The sequence below is a fragment of the Hemitrygon akajei genome, chromosome 8 (assembly GCF_048418815.1).
Source record: "Hemitrygon akajei chromosome 8, sHemAka1.3, whole genome shotgun sequence".
Taxonomy (NCBI): Eukaryota; Metazoa; Chordata; class Chondrichthyes; order Myliobatiformes; family Dasyatidae; genus Hemitrygon; species Hemitrygon akajei.
This window is the reverse complement of record NC_133131.1, coordinates 102733566-102746977: the sequence shown is the minus strand read 5'-3', so window position 1 is coordinate 102746977 and position 13412 is coordinate 102733566. Positions and strand designations below refer to the sequence as shown.

Sequence of the window (13412 nt, the reverse complement as noted above, 5' to 3'; positions counted from 1 at the left end):
AAAAAGAACAAGCCCATGTAGTATATTTACAGGAAACTCATTTAAGTGATAATGAGCATAAAAAACTAAAGAGAATGGGCTTCACTGTTTTTCTCCTCATATAAATCAGGACATAGGAGAGGAGTTTGCTATTCTTATCTCAAGTAGGCTAAATTTTGAAAAAGTATTCGAAATGGGAGATAAAGAAGGCAGATATAATCTGGTTAGGGGGAATATAGACCGCAATTCAGTTACTCTATTGAATATATACACACCCCAGGAAGTGATATTGGTTTCTTTCAGAAAATTATGATATTATGGTAACGGAAACAGAAGGTCTCATGATATGTGGGGGAGACTTAAATTTACAATTACAACCAAACTTAGACTCTTCCAATAGAAAAGCCTATGAAACAAAATCTTTACATAAGAAGGTCAATACACTTTTTGAGGATATTGGTTTAATTGATATATGGAGGGACCTTTTCCCTGACAGAAGGGATTACACTCATTATTCTGCTCCCCATTCTGTATATACAAGAATAGACTATTTCATGACATTTGGAAAAGACAAAGACAAAATAAACACCTGAGGAATTGGGACAATATATATATAGGTGCATGGTCACTTACATTTATCTATTGATTTTGACCTACAACCAAAGAATACTATTTGGAAACTAAATTCAAGTCTACTCAATGATCCGTACTTTAAGGAACAAATTAATAAAGAAATTGGTCTCTACTTATAATTTAATGATAATGGAGAGGTTTCACCTCCCATTTTATGGGATACTCTGAAGGCGGTCTTAAGAGGGAAAATTATAGCGATATCTTCATATAAGAAAAAAATAAGGAATAAAACATTAGAGGAATTACAAAATAGGCTGAAGGAACTACAGAAAAAACACAAATTGAATTTGGCACAGGATACATTAGAGGAAATTAAAAGAATTAGGAATGAAATAATTTGGCTACGCAAGAAATCAGGAAAAACTTAATGTTTCTGAAACAGAAACATTATAAAAGTGGATTGAAATCTATGAAAATACTGGTGTGGAAACTGAAAAAAAAGATAGCAGAAAATACAATTCATAGAATGAGGGACCCAAGAACGAAAATGATAAAAAATAAGCTAAGTGAAATTCAAGAAGCTTTTGAAGTGTTTTACAAAACTCTATATCCCAAAGTTCCAGGGGGAAGCATAACCCAAATTGACACCACCTTGAATTCTGTCGAGTTACCCACTTTAAGCGAAGAACAAAATAGAACGATGACTGCTGACATAACTGAAGTTGAATTAAAAGCTGCAATTAGTAGGCTTAAATTAAGCAAGTCACCAGGATCAGATGGGTATACGGCAGAGTGGTACAAAGAATTTTAAAAGGAGTTAATTCCTGTTTTACTCCCCAAACTGAACTGGGCTCTAAAAAAGGCACAAATGCCACCCAGTTGGAAGGAAGCGATAATCTCAGCTGTACCAAAAGAAGGCAAGGATAAAATGGAATGAGGGTCATTTAGACCAATATCCATTCTTAATATAGATTATAGGTTATTTACCTCCATCGTGGCCAAACAATTAGAGGAGTTTCTACCTTACTGATATGTAATGATCAGACAGGTTTTATATGACAATGCCAGACACAAGACAATATACGAAGGACACTTCACATTATGGATCATATACAAAAAATAAAATCGAAGCAATATTGATAAGCGTGGACGCAGAAAAAGCATTTGATTCGGTTAATTGGAATTTTCTTTACAGAGTTTTACATAGATTTGATTTCCAAGACACAATTATTAAAACTATACAGACACTATATGACAATCCTACCGCTAGGATTAAAATCAATGGATATTTATCAAATAGTCTTACCCTAGAAAGGGGCACGAGACCGGGTTGTGCATGGTCACCACTACTCTTCGCGTTATATCTGGAACCATTAGCTCAATACATCAGACAAAATGAAGATATCAGGGGAATTACTATTAAAGGGACAGAGCATAAATTGGCTTGTTATGCGGATGACATTTTGATCTATCTAGGGCAACCAACCTACTCTTTACCTAAATTGATGCAATCCTTTGAACAATATGGTCTGTTATCAGGATACAAGATCAACATAGATAAAACCCAATTACTTTCATATTACTATAGCCCACCAAGAGAAATTGAAAGTCAATACTCCTGGGCATGGTAGACAGAGTCTTTCAAATATTTGGGCATCATTATGCCAAAAGATTTGGCAAAATTATCAGAATGTAATTATCAGCCTTTATATAAAAAAAATTAAGGAAGATGTGGCAAGATGGAACCTGATTCCTTTTTTCAATCTCAGTTCAAGGATTGAGTCTATTAAAATGAATATACTGCCCAGACTGTTATATCTCTTTCAGACTTTACCAATAGAGATTAATCAAAATCAATTCAATGAATGGAACAAGATGCTATCAAGGTATATTTGGCAGGGTAAAAGGCCTAGAGTTTGTCTCAAAACTTTGTAATTAGCAAAGGAAAAGGGGGGGATGGGGCCTACCTCTTAGAGATTATTATTTTGCAGCACAGTTGAGAGCTGTGGTATGTTGGTGCAACCAACATATTGAGCATATGACGCTCAATGGAAAAACATTCGACTTCATACATTAAAACAAAATGGGAGAAGGAAGGAGGGATAATTATATCTGAGGAAGAATAGGCAACAATATGGCGATATCAATGGAAGTGTACCAGTTCACAGAAATGGAGGGAGTTTGGATGGAAAAACTTGATAAAATATTTTATTACACCCTCTCAGAAATCCCATTATGATAGTAACCTCCCTGTTTGCTGGAGAAATTGTGGAAATCAAAATGCAAATCATTATCATATTTTTTGGGACTGCCCTGTTATCAAAAACTGTTGGAGGGGGATACACAATGCCCTACAAGATATATTTAAATGTGAAATACCCTTAGAGAGTAAGACCGTATATTTTGGATATATACCTCAAGAATGGTTGAAAAGAGATAAATATTTAATGAATATATTGTTGGTGGCTGGTAAAAAGACTCTTACTAGGAAATGGTTGTCACAGGAAAGCCCAACTTTAAATACATGGATGGAAATTACAATGGACAGTTACAAAATGGAGAAGGTAACAGCATCTGTTAACCATAAGCTGGAACAATTTGATTCATACTGTGAAAAATGGTTTAACTACATAATGCCTCATAGGCCTGATTTTATTCTCACAAATCAATGAATCTGTTGTAAAAAAAAAGATCACTCCCTACTTGTACATAGTTCTTCCCTTTTGCTTGTTTTTTCTTTCCACTCTTTTCTATAAGTGTATACCTCAGATAAATACTTTGTGGAGATTTGTGATATATATGATTATATGATATATATGTACAAAGGCTGAAATACATCTTATGGAAATGTTTGTTTGATGATAAACTTCAATAAAAAAAATAAATTACAGAAAAAAAAATAAAAGAAATTTATTGGCGAAGTGTAGGAATTTCCCTAATTTTCAGTTGAAAAGGAAATTCTGCACCAGGAAGTTATTGCTGGCCACATCTTGGAGAATTGTAATTTTAGTCCTTAATTGTAATGATAATGATATTAGATGTGGAAGGAAATTATTCTGAAGAAATTGTATACCATTTGGCTTTTAGATCTGATATGTATCAGCAGCAATGATATATTGAATGGGCACAAATTTTCAGGACTAAAATTAGTGATAGGTTCTTTTTTATTTCTATTTAGGTAAATGATTTGGACAGGATGTAAAAAGTTGCTTGATGGAACTTAAAACTAAATAATGCAAGATAATTCTATGGTTCGTTGGGTTATGTGGCAGATGCAGCTTATGAAAACAAGTGTGAATTAGGGCATTTTGGAAATGAAAAGTGAATAGAAGAGTGACCCAGATGCTTTACAAAATGTGGGGTAACAGAGAGCCAATGGTGTGAATATATAAAAGTGAAAAGACAAGAAAACAAGCAAGATAGACAGAAATTTGGAATTTTAATGCAGGTTTCACTGCATTCTATATCAAGAAATTGATTCGTGCATTGCATCAGTCAAGTCATCATCTTATTTTTGTGCTATTCTGGGAAATCCATAATTTATCCCTCTGAATATTCTGTCTAGTTATCTCATCATTATGAAGAAAGCTTGAAAATTGGCTACATATTATATTGGCACATGGATAGATCAAGGGCGGATAATGGAAGTCTTTAAAGCAAGAATGATCTGAAATTGGAGAGTGAGCAGCCTGGAGTCAGATATTTCCTATAATAAGACTTAAATAATCCACTTTCTGACCATTCAGAAATCCCTGTGGTTGAGCATTTTACTCACAAAGTGATGTTTTTCATGCTTTACTTGGAACTTACCAAGGCTTCTGTTCCTGCATTTCCTTGAAGCTGGCCAAAGCTCTGGGGGTCCTGCACTTTCTTGAAACTGATGGTTCTCCAGCTTTATCCACAGATATCTCCCCTTCTGAAGCATTCAATGCCAGGCTAGTCAGAACCTTCAAAATTCCATACTTCGATTGTTCATGTGTTCCTCAGTGCTCAGTCATTTTATCCTTGATGCTGGATTTGTACAACTTTTGCCTAAGTAATATTGTTGATAGTAATGTAGATCACTGGTTTTCTCTCTCCTTTTTAAAGAATGGAGTGACATTTTTGTAGTTTCTGATTTAAACAAATATTTCCTGAATCCTGTGAGCATGGCAGATTATATCCGCACTTGTGTTTTCTACATAAAAGAAAATCCTGCATTTTTTGTTTGTTGCTATTTTAACACTAAAATCCAATGAGTTGCTTTTGTTGAATTAGTTTCCTGCCACATTTTTACTGCTGATGTTCTTATGTTGTGAAAATGAAACAAATTATCAATTCAATTAAGTCTGCAATTTCTGAATCATTACGCAGTATGCTATTGTTCCATTCACCTTTATTACTGCAAAATCAAAACTGCTGGAAATCTTAAATTAAAGCAGAGAATGCTGTAAACAGTGCAGAGCTGAAGAAGCATTTGTGGAAAGAGAAATGAAGGATCTTGGACCTGAAATGTTAACTCTGTTTCTTTTTTTTACCAAATAACATTCCGAGTTGAGAGTTTTTCCAGCATATCTGTTTTTATTTAAGTGCGAATACATTTTGTCACTGTAAAACTTTAACAATATTGGACCTTTTTTGGGGGGGAAAGAAACTTTTTCAAATAATAGGCCCAGTTTTAAAGAGTGGAAATGTAATGAATGTTAGATAAATTTAACCAATACTGCCACCCTCTGACAGGAAGAATATACAAAATAAATTCATGGTCACAAGGCATCAGGTAAGACACTAAAGGGAGTTGCTTTTAGTGAGTGTACAAATTGACTTAATTGTACTTGAATTTCAATTGTTTTTTTATCTGCACTGCTTTGTTTCCCAGCCTAGCTTTTCCAAATGCGTATGTTTCCACATTAAGAGCCAGAGTAAGTTTTACAAATCCAATATATGGACAAAGAACCATCATACCAAATCCTTGCTTATTTTGAATACAATATACATTTTCAATAAAAAGCTCTTTTTTGGCAAAGGTTGCTTCTAGCTGAACTGCCAACCATACTTCTATTTATGAGGATACATGATAAATGTATCAAAGCGTTTGACAGAGATGTTTAAATGATGAAATGATGTTTGGAGCTAACCAGATAGAAACAGACATTTTACAAATCCAAAACATTGGTACTAAATCTGTGAGATAACAGGGACAGTTTTTATAGAGAGGTTAATGAGACAATAGAATATCCTACAGAGGATATATGAGGTAGAGAATGGCAATATGGCAAATTTTAAAATAAGTTTACCAAGTGGTTTAAAAAGTAAAAAGTGATATAGCAACAAGGCTGTATCATGTATTAAAATTTAAAACTATTTGATATAGCTTGAAGAGTGAGTACTTTGTTTTTGGTGCAATTTTGATCAGAGCAGCCTGGAGATAACAAATGACACAGCACTAGATTGAACTGAACTGAATATGCCTGGTCTCTTTCGATTTTGCTTTTTCACTCGTTGTTTTGCTGTTTGTATGATTTGTTTTTTCTTGCACGTTGGTGGAGAGGTTTGATGTTTAACTTTGAATTGGTCTATCAGTTCTTTGTTTCGTGGCTATTTGTGGGGAAGACAAATTGCAGGGTTGTATACTGTATGTATATATGTGTGTATATATATATATATATATATATACACACACACACACACACATACTGATAATAAATGTACTTTAAACTTAATGCTTATAAATCCCTTTTTTAAAATTTTAGATGTGTATGATGCTTGCGATTTTGTTATAATTATCTGCCCTGAGTGTATAGCATGGGAATGAGTTGTACATAGACTAGGTCTCAGCTTTCTTGAAGGATATAAATATTGAGGCTTTACAATAATATTCCATATTTGTTGTTGTTGTTCCTCCCCATGCCTTGTGGCATATCGGGTGGTAACCTTGCCATTTTTTAAAAGGCCGAGTTGCCAGCTCAACGTTCAACCAAGCGCAGATGAAGGGCGTGCAAGGAGCTGGCCAGATTTGAACCCTGGACCACTTGCCTGGTCTGGTGCGATGCTACTTCACCACCAACCAGCGAGCTCAATAGTAGGCAGTCATTTTATCTGATGCCAGTGTGCACTTTTCCAAATTTACTGAATGAAACCTTCGCAATTTGCTTTGAGATTTAAATTTTACACTCTGGATCACCCATCTGTGGTTCCCACACTGGCCTCATCAACAACTTCAAAACCCACAAAACTTGATTGTTGTCCTCAATTCTTTCCAGCTAAGAGACAATTGCTGAAGAAAAATTGTATCCAATGCTGAAGTCCAGTTTACAATTCATGTGCATCCCTTGAAGTTAGAATGCTGGGTAGAAAGGAATCAGATGTTTATTACGAGAAGCACCTGGCTTTGATTTTGTAGTTTCATTTTTAGGAAAAAGCAGGGATGATGTAAGAAGAGATCCTATTACAGTTTCTTTGTGAAATTTTGGTATAATTTCTGTTGTCTGAGTAGGGCTTTGCTTTAGCTACAGAAAATGAGGCAGAAAGGACAAGAATATAAAAGATGATGGTAGCAGAAAGGGATGCAATATTTTAGCTATTTTAAGAGATTATATAGCACATGGATGGGTGGGAAGAATATCTGTTGTGATGTGTAAGGAATCAATTGTCAGAATAGGCAGGAGGGGTTTTCTGTACATACATCTGCTTATGAAATTAACACCATATATTTTCATTGCAGAGTAAAAGGATTAAACTGTGGAGAAAAAGTTGCAGAATGGATTTCCACGTTTCTTGGAAGGCAAAGTTATCTGTTTAGACAGAGTTCTGATTTTCAAAGAGTGATGAAGAAACATAAACAAGGTATCAAATGTTTATAAAAAGAGACATTTGCTGAAGAAAAATTGTCAAATGCTGGTCCAGTTTAGTTTGTGCACATCATTTGATTGCTGGGTTGAAAGGAATTAGAGCTTTAATTAAGAGAAACACTTGAGTTTGATTTGTTAGTTTCATTTAAAACATTTAACTCATTTTAAGTAATTAAATATTAAACATTCCAACTGTTTAAAAAAATAAAAGCTTTCTAAGGGGTGGGTGAAAGATTTATTTGAGACTTAATTTAGTAAGCAGGCAGATCCAATCAAATTACTGGATTCTCATGCAGTTTTAACAATGATTCTCTTTTGTAATTGAGTATTGATTTGGCTGGTCCAATTTAGTATCTGTTCAAGGATAGTGGAGGATTCATCAATGATAAGTATCAGGAGTAGATTTGTAGAGTCTTTTGTGATAAATGGGCATTGCTTGGGACTTTGGCATTGTGAATATTACTTGCAACATAATAGCCGAGGCCTGAATGTTCTCTTTTATGTTTTTGCATACAGGTGTAGACTTCTTCATTTGTTGAAGGGTTGTAAATAGAATTGAATGTTATGCAAAGATCATTGAACTTCGGACCTTATGATGGAAAGAAGGTCATTGATGGAGTTGCTGAAGGACTTTGGGCCCAGGACACTGTCCTGAGGAACTCCTGCAATGATCTCCTTGAGTTATGATTATTGACCTCTATTAATCACAACTCTGTGTGTGACATAGATCTCCACCCAGTGAAATATTTTCCTCTTAATATTCATTCACTTAGTTTTACTAGGGCCGATGGCAACATGCTTGATCAAATTCTGCCTCAATGTCAAAAGCATTCACTCTCACCTTACTTCTGGAATTCAGCTCTTTGGTTCATGTTAGGACAGCTATTGTGATTAGATCCAGAAGTGAGCAATCCTGGAAAGGCAAATCCTGAAAATTTGCCCTTTAAAATTTAGACAAAATATCATAATTTTATCAAAATACTAATCTTCAGATAAAGTGACAAATGCAGAAAAAAACAAAATGCTGAAATTGCTCTTCAGTGATTCAAGGTAAAGTGGAGAGTTCATGTTTCTGAACCCACTGCAAAACATCAAATATCAATGATCGCATTCAAAGAACAAGAGTTCTCAATATTTCTCCCACAGTCAGTGCCATGAATGAGGCAGGCTGCCTTGTTAATTCGTTTTTTGGATGTCACTACCTCAAAACGGTGCTTGCATTTCCTTGCCTAACATTTCACTACATTTTAAAAGGCATTAGTGATTAGTTCTGACATATTTTAAAATAATGTGATATATATTTGAAAATATTATTAATTACAGGGTAGTTTTCCTTATTCTTTAAGAGATTTTTTAAAAGTACATATTTGTGACAATTAGTACACTTCCAAAGTTATCTTATTGATTTTGGGATTTGGGACTTGAAGAATAGGTATTTGAGAGCAGATTTTTCTTTTTCTTCCTTGTACCAAGTCTGTGAAGAAGATGGGGTCTATGGCCTAAAATGTATTTAGTATATTAATTTGCTTTTGTAGTGTCATGTGGAAATAAAACTTCCATCAAAAGAAAAATATTAGTTTTCTTTCCAATGGAGAGAATTTAATAAAATGCAAATAAACGCCACCACTATAAACAGCATGACACCACTTAAAATATTTTGTCTTGATTTCCCATCAGTTGACTGTTTTTTTGGTAGAAGGAATAAATGGGCAGACTATTATTTAAATGGGGAGAGAATTCAAAGTTCTGAGATGCAACGGGATTTGGAAGTCCTAGTGCAGGATACCCTTAAGGTTAACCCCCAGGTTGAGTCGTTGATGAAGAAGGCAAATGCAATGTTGGCATTCATTTCTAGAGGAATAGAGTATAGAAGCAGGGATTTGATGTTGAGGTTCTATAAGACACTGGTAAGTCCTCACTTGGAATACTGTGGTTTTGGGCTCCTTATTTAAAAAAGGATGTGCTGACATTGGAGAGGGTTCAGAGAAGATTCACTAGAATGATTCCGGGAATGAGAGGGTTAACATATGAGGAACGTTTGACTGCTCTTGGACTGTACTCCTTGGAGTTTAGAAGAATGAGGGAGGACCTCATAGAAACATTTTGAATGTTGAAAGGCATGGACAGAGTGGATGTGGCAAAGTTGTTTCCCATGGTGGGGGAGTCTAGTACGAGAGGACATGACTTGAGGATTGCAGGGCGCCCATTCAGAACAGAGATGCGAAAAAAAATTTTTAGCCAGAGGGTGGTGAATCTATGGAATTTGTTGCAACAGGCGGTAGTGGAGGCCAAGTCATTGGGTGTATTTAAGGCAGAGATTGATAGGTATCTGAGTAGTCAGGGCATCAAAGGTTATAGTGAGAAGGCAGGGGAATGGGACTAAAGGGGAGATTGGATCAGCTCATGATGAAATGGCGGAGCAGACTCGATGGGCTGAATGGCCGACTTCTGCTCCTTTGTCTTATGGTCTTATCTCGCTACATTTATTAACCAGTTGGATAATAGGGTAAGGTACAAATTTTAACAAAAGAAATTAAACAGGTTGTTGGAAACAAGAATGAAACTATTCAAATATTGAAAATATTCTAAATTATCTGACTCCTCGTGCTTGATTGTACATAACAGAAAGTGGAGCATAAAAAAGTTTTACATAAACTTTTCAAACTTTAAAAAGTGGACAAGAACAAGCATGTTTTGAAAAACAAAACATTGCTTTCTAATTCATCATCATCATCATCATCAGGTGCTATGCCCAGTTTGAGCTTTGACTGCCGTGGCCCACACACTCCTATTTCAGGTCAAGTGGATCAGTTCATTGGTATTTATTTCCAGTTCGCTGGCTGCTGTCTCCATCATCATCTGTCTTTGCCTTCCTCTTGCTTTCTTCCCTTCAATCTTTCTCATAATTATCGTGCATTCTAACTCTTTCCTAATCACATGTCCAATGAAGTTATGTTGCCTTTTCATGATCTCATACATTATTTCTCTTTTTATGCTTGCTCTGTTCATGACATCCTCGTTAGATATTCGTTTCATCCATGATATTCTTTGCATCCTCCTCAAAAACCACATCTCTGCTGCTTCAATTCGTTTCCTCATGTTACTAGATATTGTCCAATATTTTGAGCCATATAACATAACTGGATAAACGTAACATTTCAATACTCTGAGGCAGGTTGCCATGCCTAGTTTAGTGTTGGTCAGTATACTCTTCATTCTCATAAAGGTGTCTTTTGCCATCCCTATTCTTCTTTTAATGTCCATGTTGCACCTGCCATCTGATGTCATCCAGCTTCCCAAGTAGCAAAAGTTCTGTACTTGCTTTATGTCCTCCCCGTTTATTCTCAGCCTGCAGATAGGATTCTCCTTTTTGGATATCAACATCCATTCTGTCTTTTTGCAATTGATAGATAGACCCATTTTTGCACTTTCTTCAACAACTATATCAATTAAGTTTTGTAGTTCTTCCTCCGTACTTGCAATTAACACAATGTCATCCGCATATCTGAAACTATTGATGTTTTCACCACCAACTTTGCTTCCCAAGATGTCTCTTATTTTTTGTAATATTGTTTCACTGTACACATTAAACAAATCAGGAGAGAAAACATACCCTTGTCTAATGCTTTCTAATTACTATACTTTTAAATCAAAAAGAGAGATAATTTGTTCAAAGATATCTATGAAGATTTAAATACTGCTCAAATATCTTTTATATGTAGAATAATATCATTAATTTTCAGTTCAAGACCAATCTTTGACCCAGTCACCTTCTCTCTCATTGGTGAATGAAGCGCAGTATCTTCTCATAAACAGGGCAAGCATTCTACACCTGAAGGAGCAGATATACCTACAAAGGTAGGATTTATCTTATTTCCCTTTTTATAGATAATAATGATTCACTGTGCACCATGAAAACAATAATAAACTGCAGATCTAAAATTAAAAACTAAAAGTGTTTGAACACTTAGTTGTGGAAGGAGAAATACAGTTAATATTTCAGGTCAAAGAGCTATCATTAGAATTAATATGACTATGTTGTCAGAAGACAGCAATAATTGCAAGTGTTTTATGAAAAAATTCTTCTTTTCACCCATTAAAGATTGTATTTGTCCTCTGTTATTTCAGTATGCAATCCATTTGTAATAGGTGTCTGGACGTACCTTTTGGAAGCATGTTTATATTTGCAACTAGTGCTGCTATTAAAGTACCATGGAAACTAATGGAAGTCTCAGGATAAGGCCTTCTGAAAATCAAAATCAAATGCATCAGTGTACATCCCAAAACCTGGGCAAGTTCTGCTCAATTTCTGAAGAAAATTATTTTTCAGTAATGCCTTCTCAAGAAGTGCAGAGGCTAGAAGGCACATTATGGGCACAGACTTGGAATTGCATCAAAGCATTTGAGAAAGTAAATGTAAATAGACCTGAAAGAAATCTAACAAGTTATTTCTTTCCTCAGATCAGCATTTTAGGTTGATGGGTTGTATTGCTACTTTCCCTCAATATTTTTTTCTTCTATATAAAATACACTTAAATCTGAGTATATTTGCAAAAATCTTCTTAAGTTTCTCAGATATTACATTTAGTCTTATCAGCCTGAGTTGATGTGGATCTTGAATAGCTATGGTGCAGCATCAGGCCCTGGGATAGCCCATCCCTCTAAAGTACCCCTTCAGATCCTCAATCACCCTGCACTACTGTGTTCATCCTCATCTTTCTGCAATGTAATGTCTCTGCTTCATATTCCCCTTCAGTGAATGTTCACAGTTCATGCACCATAAACGTAGCACATGGCATACCTTTCGCAACATGCATCTCTACTTTCCAAAAGAGAGAACATGGCACACGAGGGCTTTTTATATACTGCTTTGGCTAACAATTGCACAGGTGCAAGAAAGAAGTGTCTGGCTTTCAGATGTGGAATAAAAGGAATTTTCCAACTCCTGCTTGAATGTATCAATAGAAATGTATTTAAATTTTAAGATAATTATGGACAAAGATAAAAAGCAAAAGTACTAAATTGGGGAAAGCTAATTACAACTGGGGAATGTAGATTGAGAGCAGTTGTTGGGGTAAATGATAATGATGGCGGATTTTTCACTTGCAAAGATCAGGAGGGAACAAGAGTACTCAGGAGCGATGGCACGATCGCTGGCGACAGTAGAGGCCAATTCTGGATCTGCAGACACAGGAACAGCTGGGATGTGGGTGCTGGGGTAGCAGGATCCTTCCTGTATCTCCTCTTTAGCTGTCACTCTTCTGGATTCCTCAAAATTCTTGGCTGCAGAATTTTGAGGGGGTAAATACACACGTAACATTTTGGAGTCTTTTAAAGGTTAACTGGTTAAACATTCAGGGCTACCACAATCTGTGAGGATGAAAGATAGGGATTGTAAGGTTCAAGAACATTGGATGAAAAGAGATAATTTAGTCAAAAAGATAAAGGAAGCATATCCAAGTTCATTGAAAGTGAAATCAGGCAAGGTCCTTGAAGAATATAAAGGAGGCAAGAGTTGATTCTTGTTGCAAAGTTTTTACCAAATTTACCTCACAGCCCATTCCCAAATCTGGATAATTTTTCAAATTAACATTTGCCCATTCCTCCATTACTTGATGTTTGTTAGAACAAACAGATGGGGTCAATGACAACCAACCTCATAAAAATATAGTACTCAAACTGTATAAATTAATTTAAATAAATTTTAAGAATAGATTCAAATTTGTAATGCCTAATCACATGAACCCCTATAATTTATGCACTATCCTGGCACAATTATAGAACATCATAAAATCTTTTAATATATCACTATGTTGCACAGTGAAATCCTCATTAGTTAAGAAAGGACATAATGTAATTTCAAAAATGCTAAAAATGTGAGATTTTAGTAAATGCATTGTAGATGCATAGTAAATGGTAGATGTTATTTTCTGTGACATTCTGGGTAGATTTTTCCTTTTTCTTTATAATGTTCATGGTTTCAGAAGCTGACCTTTGCAGGATCTATCCAGATAATCATTTATAATTCCA

At 35.2% G+C, this 13412-nt stretch overlaps 1 protein-coding gene across 4 annotated transcripts in view; it reads left to right on the top strand.

Moving 5' to 3' along the window:
* mocos (molybdenum cofactor sulfurase) overlaps positions 1–13412 on the top strand; it is a 135750-nt gene that overhangs the window by 106944 nt on the left and 15394 nt on the right. For all 4 annotated transcript variants that reach the window (XM_073054297.1, XM_073054296.1, XM_073054298.1 and 1 more), the window contains 2 exons: positions 7256–7377; positions 11126–11240. In XM_073054297.1, coding sequence (XP_072910398.1) covers positions 7256–7377; positions 11126–11240 — 237 coding nt within the window. The remainder of the gene's footprint in view (positions 1–7255; positions 7378–11125; positions 11241–13412) is intronic.